This window comes from Alosa alosa, chromosome 15, assembly GCF_017589495.1.
Source record: "Alosa alosa isolate M-15738 ecotype Scorff River chromosome 15, AALO_Geno_1.1, whole genome shotgun sequence".
NCBI lineage: Eukaryota > Metazoa > Chordata > Actinopteri > Clupeiformes > Clupeidae > Alosa > Alosa alosa.
The window spans coordinates 11,453,060-11,465,951 of NC_063203.1; the positions used below are offsets into that span (position 1 = coordinate 11,453,060).

Consider the following 12,892-nt stretch of genomic DNA (forward strand, 5'->3'; position numbering starts at 1 on the left):
CCTATGGTTCTCAAGATATTCACAGAAAACTGTTGGTGTACGGTCACTAAATGTACACATAAATTAATTTATTGGATGGCCCCCCATGAACGAAAGTCCACGAAACTTAGCATGCATTTGGAGAGTGTCATAATGATCCTACACTTTCAATTTCATGCAGTTTTGACCATGTCAGCCAGAGATATTGTGATTAAAACACCTAATTTTTTGCTTTTTAATTTTTAACTAGGTGACGCTATACATGAAATGAGTGGTTATGGAATGGGTTGGCATGGCCCCTTAAGATCAACATACAAAAAAAAGGTGGTCCTCCTAAACCCTACGGTTCTCGAGATATTCACAGAAAACTGTGTCTGCCCTACCCTCCTTTCGGGGGGTCCAGTCCAGCGGGGGGTCTACAGATCAAAATGAAAAACGATGGTTCCACACTACCCATGTGGGGCTATATGTCCACCAAGTTTCGTGTACCCCGGTCTTTCAGTGTCCCGGGAATCCTTGACGGAAAATTGGCCATGCGAAAAAGAAAAAGAAATCTGACTAAACCTATATGACCACTGCTTCGCTGCGCGACAGGGCGAACCGGACTTGTTCTGCCCTGAAGGGAATTATTTTCCTAATAATGACCGGCGTTCTATACATTATCCCGCTTATTACACGGCTACTTGCCCAAACGAAATAATAAACTCCCCACAATATGACTTTAGCCTACATAGCCTAGCCTATTTGTTACCATTCATCGTGGCATTTGCTGAGAAACAAATAGTTCACAACAACACACGCTGAACTTGAATCAAACATTCTTTAGAACACGGCTGATCAACGGTCTGCTTTCACTTTTGAATGAAGTTCCAGTCCTTGCGTAGTGATATGAAAGACGTATCAGAAGCACAAAACCCGTTGCCATTGACAGCGGTAATTATATGTTTGCAGCGGTAATTACATGAAAATATTTTACTGTAGAACTTTGGGAAATCCCATTCAAGCCAACAGAGCGTTCTACTTGCCTTGTGAAGAGCCGTGTAATAAATTGATTTAAACAGTTTATAGTTTTTAATAGTAAATCGTATTCTAATGATAAAATCATCCAAATAAATGTGAACCTGCAAAGCCAGCATAAAATACTGTTGTTGACATTAGAATTTTACAAATGTTCTATTTTGTCACAAAATATCTGATCTTAAATAATCCTTTCCATGTTTTCCCTTTTGTTAGAGAGAGTATCCTACCTGACATAGCACTGCTTGATATTGTCAATCCTTACTGTATCTATATAGCTAACTGTATTCACAGTTTTATGGTTCCTTTATCATATCTGTCAGTCAAACCAATATATATGTGAAATAAACAGTTTGACCATTAGCATTTATATTTGATGTTTGCAGACACATGAATGTCCGTTCTTCTTCCAGAAACGCTCCTCTATGCAATTACGCTACAATCACTCAGGCAGTAAGTAAATATGGTTTAAATGTAAATGTTTTTCAGTCATTATGATGCTGCCTTCATTGGTGCTTCATTGAAAGAGAAAGAAAGAAAGAAAGAAAGAAAGACCTTTTCGTGTGCTGGATTAATGGGCTGGTACAATGGGCATGAAATACTATTGCACTGGTGAGAAAGCGTTCCATCCCTGTCTGTTAAAATCAATAGTGGCAATTCCACCACATCAAACTCGGACAGCTGCACAAAAAAGTGCAGGATGGCATTTTCGACTCTAATTTTTCCTCTGAGTGACTCACTCGAAGTGACACACACACACACATTCACACACGCTGTCTCCACCATGTGGGGACTTTCATTCTTCCAAACCATGAGGCATACTCAAGTGCTGTTTATTGGTAGTACTTAAGTGATGAGGAGATTATTAGCCATTGTTTGGCTTACACTTCAACAGTCAGGGGAAAAGCTAATTGCACAGAAACTGTATAAGAAACAATTTGCTGACTGAATCCCAGCGACAAATCAGTAATTACATCAATTTCCTAATCTGTACACGAGTGACAAAATCTCAGTCGTCATCGCGACTGCATAAACAGCTCTAGATTTCCATAGTCGGCAGCTTCATGAAGTTATTTATGGGGGATTCTGTTCATATGACTGCCCAGGATCAGATTCAACTAAATTGTCTGTAGAGCATTTTGCAAATGGCTTAGTCCTGGCCTATCACACTCCCAATTAGCCTTTGTCTGTTTGCTGTGTACACAAAGAGAGAGAGAGATCTTTGAGGCTTTATGAATATTCATTAAACAGGGAACTGAAAGGAAACCACTGAATAATTTGTATGCACAAATGCATTAATGATAGAGGCAGATCTGTATGGCCCATTGATCTGAGAGCTCCTACCTCCTGCCAAAAAAATAAAATAGACATGGGCCCTAAGAAACTTTGTGACCCTGTGAAGACTCAGTATTGATTAGCTAAAATGAAATCTTTCATTTCTTGCACTCCTTGGATTTTTTACAGCAGTTCCAGAAACCTGACCGTTGCTACCTTCCCCAGAAACCTGCCCAGACTTTCCTTTAGGAAGCCTACCATGAAATCAAAGCTACTTTTTCATCTATCATTGAAACTGCCAAATAAAGCCAGGTGAAATGTTATTATAGAGGCTGAAATATTAAATCAATGGTTCACCAGGACTACAAAAATCCAACCAGCTTCAGTTAATCATTCTCCATTTTGGTCTGTTCAGACACTGCATGAATCATTGTGTAATTATGGAGAGGTGTAAGACCTTAAGAAACTTGATAGGGTTTCACGACAGAGCCAGGGAAGCACATTTAATCATATGCTGTTAGTGCTTGTAGCCAGCTGTGAATGTGTAACTATTCTTCAGCTTTCTTTTGCCAGTCCCACACAGAAAGATGTTCATGCTGCACTTGGCTTGTGTTCAGTGAAATAAATAAGTAAATAACTAAATAAATAAGGTTGACGGAAAACCTCGCAGGCACTTAGCAATAAATATAAATACATGACTAAATAATGAATTAAAGCCAGGACGGCGACCTTGATCCTCGCAGCGCGGTGCATATGGCACTTTCCATGTTTGCGTCCATGTCCGCTTGCTGCCCCGAGGGCTGCCCCTGCTCGCCCTGGTCTCGCCCCCACCCCCTCCCATGGAGCGCCAGCAGACTGGCCCGGCACCGCGCACCTGTTCCGCCGACCTTTCTGCCGAGCATGCAAGTCCCAGCTCTCTCTCTCTCCATCCGTCTCTCTGCCTACCTTGCTTTTTCTCCGTCTCTCCCTCCCTCCACCCACCCACCCACCTCTCTCTCTCTCTCTCCATCCGTCTCTCTGCCTACCTTGCTTTTTCTCCGTCTCTCCCTCCACCCACCCACCTCTCTCTCTCTCTCTCTTTCTCTCTTTTTCTCTCCATGTATAATTACTAATGCCATCGCATACGTCTGAGGATTTTTTTTGTTGCAATGTGGAATGTGTATCTGCAGCAGAGGGTTAGGTTGGGTTAGGTTAGGATGGGGTGGGGTGGGGAGGGATTGCCATCGCCAGCCACCATATGGCACAGCCTCACAGGCTTGGAGAGATCTTACAGAGGCCTCTCAACAGTCCAACTCTGTGTGTGTGTGAGAGAGAGAGAGATAGATGGAGTGCATGTGTGTAGGTTTTTCCTGGATCGCCAAGGTGCAGCTAATTGGTCTGATACAGATGGACACTAGCTGCCTGTGTACTACTGCCATGGAAGGGAGAAGTAAGACAGGTGTTTTTTAGACGATGATACTATCTGCACATGTGCAAGGCCAGCATGAATGATACGATCGTCTGAGATTCCAGCGTGAAATTACAGATGGGCAGAAAAATACCCTTTGCCTCATAATGGGAACGATCTCCTTCTAAAAGCGATTGTCGGTTGAGCACTTCTCCCCCCTTTTGTTTTTGTCACTCAGCCCTTTTCAGCTACCATCCTGTATCTTTGCCAATTCTTACCCATGCTAAATTAACTTTTAGGCCATCACCTCATGCCAAATCAGGATGCACCAACACTATGATGGAGGAGACTGCCATTTTAAAACACCCACAGGTCAAACCAAATGTTGTTTTCTTCCCTGCCATGAGTTCCTGCCAACACTGAATGTGAGCCAGCCCAGTGGTTTCAGATACTCACCTCTGAAGACAAGCCACAGATAGATCATCGGGAGAATTGTACGGAATAGCTGCTCCTCCAGTGGAAGTGGCTGGAAAAACAAGCCAGAGCAAGGCGACGACAAAAAGCAGCCAAATGCACCAGCCTGAGACAGCCATACTTTCTCTGGAGTGTCCTGGAATATAGAAACTAAGTAGCATATGGCAAAATTTGTTCTGAAATGTGAACACCACTCAAAGAGGCACTGAATACATACATAATGAACACTAACAAATAGTCTCTGTAGTAAAGGTCATATTATAGTGTGGCTTTCATACAAATCATTGATTAAAGCTGCAGTTAGGGATTTTACGTGATTTCAAGCCCATAACATTTTTTGTTACATTCAGCAATCAGCTCCTCATGACCACTAGCTGCCCATTCCGTGAATACTGCAAAAAAAAACGGTCTGCAAAAAAAATGCCCATGCTCCCAAAACTGGAAATAAACAAAGTAGGGGCAGCCTGCCCCCCAAACAAAAATGAAACCCTGTGTGGAATTTCTAATACTAAAGGTAGGGGTGAGTTACCTCTCTGGCGTTTGGTCCTTGGTTAAAATATAATGTACGTTTAATTGCACAAAAGCGTCTGCTCATAAAATTAAATTTAAACATAAACACAAACACACAAAGAAATGCGACTTCCTGACCTGCACAATCGCTGACTGCACCTTTCATTAATTGATTAAGATGTATATGTTTACCTCAAGCGGTGTGTATTTTGGAGGAACATCCTAACATGAAATGTTATTCTGTGGGCCTGGCTTGTTTTTGAACCTGCGGAGTAATTGGTGTGAATTGGCAAGCCCTGGCCCAGCACTAATGCATGTACCTGTCCCAAAATGTTCTGAGTGAGGGTCAACCTAGGTCTGCGGGGAGAGAGCTCTTTCAAAAGCACTCTGGCTTAAACAGTTCTTGGTGAGGCAGGTCAGTGGAGGGGATGAAACAAGCGAGGTGAGAACATGGGGGAAATTCAGTGGAATTGACACGTAGCGTTAAAAAAAGAGAAAACGTCATAAACGCATGCAATGCCTTTGGACAGAGTTCAAAGCCACACGGTCTAAAACCGGCTGAATTTGGCCCCAAGTTCAGATCAGGCATTTGATGTGGAATCTAAAATAGTGTTGCAGTGTGTGTCTTTCAAGAAACCTTTCCAAAGAAATCAATCAGCTTATACTCATAACGCCCACTGCACCCACATAGACTCTGCTTTAGATTAAGAGGGGCTCCACTGAGCAAAATGTAAAAATAAATGTTTTTTATGGATAATCCAAAATATGGATGTTGTGGGTGCATACCCTTTTCTCTAACATGTATTCTCCTCAATTAATCAATAACATAATACACTCTATGAACTCCAGAGATGTTTCACTTCTGAGTTAAAAGTAGTCTAAAGTTCAGGTCCACAGGCACCTGTGTCAGTTTCAGTTTAGACCAGTGCCCTTTGCTTAGTACTTTTCTGACCCACACTTCCACCATAGAGAATTTTTAACCAATCAATTAAATGTAAAATACTCACCCGCATATCTGGGGAATAAAAGAATCCTAGAAAATGTACATGCAACACTGTCGTTTTTCACTCTTACAGGGAGGCTACACCAGGCACATAACTGAAGAGTTTAGTTTGGGGAGCGTTAAAATAGTATGAATGGATGGATGGATGGATGGATAGATAGATAGATAGTCTTTATTGTGCCATAGGGATAATCAATTCCACACATCTTCTTTCATGTTTAAAAGACTGGTCTAATGACTTTCGGATGTTCGCGCCACTATTACGTCTGGTGTATCCGGTTCCCTTGATTACAGTGTAAGCTCATTGTTACATGTCCGGTGTAACCTCCCTGTTACTATTAACTGTTTAACACTAAAGCTAGACACCAATGAGTGCACCCCATGATTATTTATTATAAACAAGTTATTATAGTCTGTTTAACCTCTATATACTGTAATGCAGGTGTTGAGGAAAACCTCCAAATACTATTACTTGCTATCCTATATCAGTAAACACTGTTCATGTGTTAGAAATCTGTTTTGAAGGACACACCACCAATAAATGGGAATTGTAAAATAAGGAGTACTTGAATAGTAAAGGCTTAATATTCAGTGTATTCCTTATAGGATTAAACAGTCTGTTTTATTCGTTGATGTTCTCACACTCTTAAATCGAATGTGTTGGAACACATCTGAGTCCACATAGGGACAACACAGTTTGTGTTGTTTCCCTTTTTTAATTTGTTAAACAATATGTGTTGAAAACAACACAACTTGCATTGTTTATTTTTTAACTGTGTCCAGATAGGGACAACACACTTGTTTTAAGAGTGCAGTCATGCTACAACCAATATTTCTCTTGTCCCTTTCTCTTGAACCTGAGAAAAGACAACATCAAAGTCCATTTCATGATAGTAGTTTATATTTGGATAAAAAGCTTCAAGAGTGTCATCAAGCTCTTCCACAGCACTTGTAGTCACTCAGCACTAGCTGACAACTGACATGCTGCCATATAAACACATTCTCACCTAACTATGTACTTCTCTCCTACAATGCTGAACAGGATTAAACAGAAAAGAACACTTTGCAGAGTCACTGAGCTGAAAGCTAGGATGTTATCAAAAATTTAAAACAAAGGGGAAAAACAGCATCATCAAATACAGTAGTTAAATAGTAATCAAATAAATACCAGTGTAAAAATGGGTCAATACAGGATATCAACCAAAGGTAATGTTAAAAGTAAGAATTCAAAAGAAAGTTAAATATTTTTTTCTTCTCTTTTTGTTTCTGCTCATCAGCAACATTGATAAGCACTATCAAGGCGCTGGACTAGTTCCGTAATGACTGTGAAGGAAAGCTGGATATTACTTCTAGTTCCAAATTCTACACAATCGCCAGCAGGCTCCCTCACAGGCTTAGCGCAGCCAGTGAAGCTACACATCCTTCCTTTATAGCATTTGGGAATAAGTTAGGTTCTTTCTACACATACACACACACGTATTTGTTATGTAAATGTATAAGACATGCTGCCCTATACATACATTATATGTTTATGTGTGTGTGTATAAATATGTGTATGTGAACATGAGAGTGTGTATGTGAGAGGGAGGGGGAGACACTGAAGAGAGAGAGAGTGTGTAAGCATGTCTGAGAGAGCAATTCAGTGTATGTGTGTGTTGGTGTGTGTATGTAAGAGAGAGCGTGAGAGAGAGAGAGATAAAGAGAGAGTGAGAAAGAGAATGTGTATAAGGGAGAGAGAGTGTGTGTGTGTGTGTTTTATTATTTCTGGGGCGTTATTCCCGAGACATCTGAACTTGGCTGCAGAGCAGACTGCCCTGCCCCAGAGTGGCCCCGCCAGAGGGGATTGTGGGAAGAGTGCTGAGCAGATGACACAGCAGGACTGAAGAGGTGAGGCGCAGCCTGCAACACCATCAACTAAAACACCGCCGCCTCGACCCCAGGCATCAGTCCGCAGCATCAGGTATGCATTCGGCAAGAAGCCACCCCAGTGTAGCATAATGATTACAATAACGAGGCAGTAGCCAGGCACAATAGCTCACAGAAATGGAAGCATCAGAAGCATGCCAAAAAAAACTTAAACTTTGCCTTAAGTTCTCCAGCTACTGAGAAATACTGGAAATAACGGAAGCACCCAAGGGCCATTTTTTTTTCTGTTTCAAAACACAAGACACACCACTAACTGATCCCATTTGATTTGCAGGAATGCAAGGAAACAGCAGAAGAAAACACTTATCACATTCATTTTTTTTGCATCAGCCATTTCCAGGTTTCTTAAGATGTTCTGCCTCTCAATGTTTGGCCTATGTAGAAGATATCAGCAAAGCAGAAGATTAACAATCACGGTAGTTCACTTGTTGTGGGGAGGAATGTGCTTTAAAGACTTACCAGTTGTCCTGACTAACATAACATATGCTCATTGATATCGGTGGAAGGAGTGGATGGTTTAAGATTTTTTCTCAGCCCAACCAGGGCTCCAATCATTATGCCATGCACAGGCTGTGCATTACTTACATGTCTGTGCACATTAAGCCTTGGCCTGACTTCACAGAGCTCACGGCCTGTGATCAAACAGTGCACCAGATTCAGAGAGGGGATACTTGGACCGTATCATTCTTTGATATTCCTCATGACAGGCCCTCCGCATTCCTCAAGTGACCCCCCTCCCTCCCCTCCCCACTATGGAGACAAGTCCCCATAAATACAGCTGTCACACAAAGAAATGTAACACTTGTGAAATGACTCTCCACTCTTACATCATTTCTGTTTTTAAAGGAAGGTGGTAAGCTAGCCTCCGTCCCTGTAACACCACTGAAGAAGTCATAACTCCAAATTACGGCACCCTTGGTACCATTATAGACTGGTATAAGAGCTGTGTTGTTATTCAACTCTACGCTGGGCTAATTGAGTGTGTGGGGGGTGGGGGGCACTTTTAAGTGTAACACATTCACAGGATGAGGCTCAGTCCCATCATTGATTGGCCCCATTTCATTAAGTGGTTTCCCATGGACACCCACAGCAGACTGCCTGTCTGAGAAAGTGAACAAGGGCATTCAGAATGTGGACTGGAGGACATCAATAGAAGAAGAAAAAAAAAAAAAAAAAAAAAAACTTAATGTAATGTCTACAAACGTCTCCCCTGCTCACCAGGGCATGACTGTGGAGTGTCTAAAATGCCCCCACTGATTTTTGCTCTCTGAATATATTCTCGTGCCATGCAAAGGCGACAATCATCTCTGGTCCATGAAGTGGAGTGGAGACCTCGTGGTGGGAGGTACGATCTGCAGCAACTTGTTTACACAAATGAAATGTCTTCAGTTTAAAATGTGGCACATTGAAACACCACAGGCTAGGGCATAAGGAGAATATTCATTCTACTATTTAGTGTTATTCTCTACTGCAGGCCAGAGAGGACGCCTCTCTTATCTGCCGTACGATCATAAAAGCTTCAGTCTCCACAAATGGATCCAAAAGCTTCCAGGGTCCGCTCCGCAATGTGAGATACATTCGGCCTTTACGTAAAAGAAGGATATGAGGAAACCTGCACTACCACCAAGTTCAAAAGCACAGGTACTTGTACATTCATGGTTATTACCACTGCACAGACACTAACAGGGAGGAGCAGTCTGTGGTTAAAATAAAAACATGGAAGCATCGTCCCCAAAACACTGCAGAATACATTAGTTTGGCAACTTAAGGCTTACAATAGATAGATGGCCACTGTGATTTTTTTTCCCAAGGATGTGCTTAAGGAGGGAAATAAGGTATCAGGGTGAGGATTGGTAGTTTGAGGAGTGTGAGAAGGTGTCTTGGGTGGGTGGGTGGGGGGGTCACGGGTTAACGTGAGGGGCGGGGGGTCATGGTTGTGAGTCGCCGCCCCCACCCTCTACTCCCACCACGTGTCCAGCCTGCGCACACGCACCCGCTGCTTGTAGTGGTACTCCTTGAGGTGCTCCTTGAGCGCGTTGGGAATGGGCAGCGCGCCGATGCCGTCGTAGGTGGTGTGGTTGCTGACCACGGCGCGGCAGATGTGCTGCAGGCTGAAGGGCTGCGTGCGGTGCACAGGCGTGGAGAGCAGGGGCTCGAAGAACATGCACGAGTTCGGGTCCTTGTAGTGCTCGAGCAGGCCGGTGACGGTGGGCGCGTGGAAGACGCTGGGGTCGTGCACGTCGAAGCTGAAGTTGTGGTTCCACTGCTCGATGCGCGCGTGCAGCGAGCGGCCATAGCGGCGGAAGCTGACCGAGAACAGGTAGTCCTCCTGGGCCGAGTCGCGGAGGAGGAAGGTGCCCTCGGGCTTGCCCTCCAGCAGCGCCTCCGCCTGGTAGCGGTCCATCACGCCCCAGTAGCACGGCAGGTTGGTGATCTGCAGCAGGTCGGGCACCAGGCAGTGGATGTAGTCGATCTGCGTGTGGACGCGGAAGCGCTCCTTGGGCTTAGCCGGGTCAGCGTTGGCGGAGGTCAGCAGGGAGCCGCCGGCCCTCAGGGAGGAGGGGGAGGACTCAGATACCGAGCCGAGGTCGGTGGACGAGGCTCCCAGGACAGCAGCAGCAGCAGCGGAGGAGCAGGAGGAGGCAGGCACAGCCACGGAAGAGGAAGAGGAGGCGGCCACTTCGTCCAGCGTGTCCAAGCAGCTTTGGAGGAGCAGCTGGTGCTGCTGATGCTGCCTCTGTAGCAGGAGCTGTTGCTGCTGCTGCTGTTGCTGTTGCTGTTGCTGCTGCTGTTGTTGTTGCTGTTGTTGTTGTTGCTGTTGTTGCAGGGGTGGCCCGCTCGTCACCAGCCAGCTCATTCATGCCGTGGGCCAGCTTGGGCCCCAGCTTGTACAGCGGGTTGATCTCGGCCGTCACCTCGAAAGTGTGGATCTGCGCGTTTGGCGGTGGCTCCACGCCTTGCTCGATGCTGATCCGCCGGCGCTCACGGAGGAGATCGTCTTCGTCCTCTACCGTGCCACTAGCGGCCGAACCGGAGGCCGTGGCGGCGGCACACGAGCCCACAGCCAGCTCCACCGAGCCGCCCAGAGACGAGGACTCCAGGAGCGGTGGCTGGGAGATGGGTGCCGTGTGCTGCTTGATGAGGTACCACTTCTGCGCCAGCTCCGAGCCGGCCGGGAAAGGGCAGCTGTCCAGCATCAGCTCGCTCAGGTGGATCTTGCGGCGTGAAGAGGCAGACAGTGACGAAGAGGAGGAGGCGGATGATGAAGAGGATGAGGAGGAAGATGAGCCAACAGGTGAAGATGAGAAGATGTGAGCGGAGGACACTGTGCTGTGGCTCTTGATCGGGAAGCACTGGCCCACCGCGTCTTGGATCTTCTGCCGGAGGGTGCGGCTGCCGCTGTTACTGCTGTTGCTGCTGCCGCTGCCACTGCCCCCGCCCGCTCCTGCCTTTCCCTCGGCCTCCTGGGTGGGCAGCTCGGAGAGGGATGCCCCGTACGCGCCGGCGTGCGCCAGCCTTGCCGTGCTCCTTTCGCCCCCTAAGCCCGGCCACCTCCTCCGCTCCCGTGCCGGCGACGAGGAGCCGCCCTCTCTCATCAGGCCACCAAGCTGGTCACCGTACTCGAATCCGTCACTGACCGGTCTCTCCATGACCATGCCTTGCGAGGGCAAGCCCTTTTTCTTGCGTCGTCCGCCCTTTCGTTCCCCGCCCGCTTCCCTCCTCTCTTCGGAGCGACTCTGCCGGACCTTGGGTCGGGCACCACGCTCCCTGTCCTTGCCTCGCTCTCCCATGTCTTTGGGCAGAGACATCATGAGGCAGGAGTGAGATGCCAGGGAACCAAATGGCTGACTGTCTCAAGACGCACCTCGAGTAGAGGAATGAGAATGATAATGGTGTTGATGGTGTCCTGCTTGTGAGGAGTTCTCAGTTATTCAACAGCTCTTCAGATCACCACTGGCTGTTTGTCCATTATTGTCACTGTTGCTTACATATGAGCAATAACTTGAAACATTAACTCCATGAGTATTCGAGTCCTTCCTATGCAACTATAGTGGTCCAGAATATCAGCTAGTCATGGCATAGAAATCTAGAGAAAAGGGGAGGGGGGTGAATCATCAGGCTCTGAAAATGTCATGACTACATCACAGCCTGTGTGTTTGTTAGTGTAGCCTACATGCTAAGTTACACAGCTGTGGACAAGTTATCTAAAGTAGCATCTTCACTGCGTAGTCTTAGTCAAGACTACGGAAATAAAACTAACATATTTCCGTTCATCACATCATCACATAGATTTAATTCTGCTAAACCAGCAAGAACATTGACTTGCTAGAACCGTCAGAGGCACATCATAATAACAGGATATTGTCAGCTGTCTGACCCTTCTTGAAATCTACGAACGTACTGCCCTTTAAAACTCAGATGTCAAATTCGAATAACTTTGTCGAATAACATTGACACACTAGTTTTTAAATAAAATGATAGGCGTTTGATTCGACATTATCTGTTACCCACCTTGTCACATGATGATGGGATGATGCGCAAAACAATGTCTTTACCAGCTGAGCAACAGAAGCCGGTTAGCTAACATAAGGCTTGCTAACAGATCAGGGAAAACATTTTAATCCATCCGTGTGCCGCGATGTGATCCCGCAAACATCTGTAAGAGCGACTTAAGTAAACGACGAGCGAGTGGAAATATAACGTTATGAGAGGAATCCCATAAATGTTGGTTCATAAAGGACCGTGAGGCTTTGTAACGTTATTCAGACTTTCATGTCAGCTAGCTCGGCAGCTACGTATTTTCCTCCTCTCGTGACAGGAAGAAAAACATTGGCAGGAGAGCACAAGAGCTCTGGTGCAACAGTCTTCCCCCTATTGGTCGGAGAGCCGCATTACCATTAAAGGTTTTTTGAGAATCTACCATACTGAGACTGTAGGCCGGTAAACTAGCGTTCTTTCCCTTATCTTGTCTTGTAAGGGTGATCTTTGGCATGGTCACATATAAACTCATTGCAGATTCAGTAGGCGTGATTTTTTTTTCACCACATATCTGTGAGTGACTGTTTCAAATGGTGCTTTGATTCATTTATCTTAGACATTTTGTTCTGAAGTAAATCCATATATCACAAGATAGGCCTTTGCCAGGAATCCTGTTTCATGATGCAATCAGTCTGCTTACAGTAAAAAGAGTAAAATGCAAAAGCGTTTATGCCTCCAAAGCAAATATTTGTGCCAATGAAACAGTCAGTGCAATCAAGCCATTGTTTATGTCAAGATAGTCAAACTATTTTGTCTTGTTGTCAATGTGACAGTTTACTCTG

General features: G+C 45.3%; 1 protein-coding gene across 1 annotated transcript; it reads right to left on the reverse strand.

Moving 5' to 3' along the window:
* Window positions 1–9,528: 9,528 nt before the first annotated feature.
* socs9 (suppressor of cytokine signaling 9) lies at window positions 9,529–12,370 on the reverse strand. Its single transcript, XM_048264651.1, is given in 3 exon segments — window positions 9,529–10,377; window positions 10,379–11,658; window positions 12,084–12,370. Coding segments are annotated over 2 exon segments (1,854 nt in total). The 5' UTR covers window positions 11,384–11,658; window positions 12,084–12,370.
* Window positions 12,371–12,892: the final 522 nt, after the last annotated feature.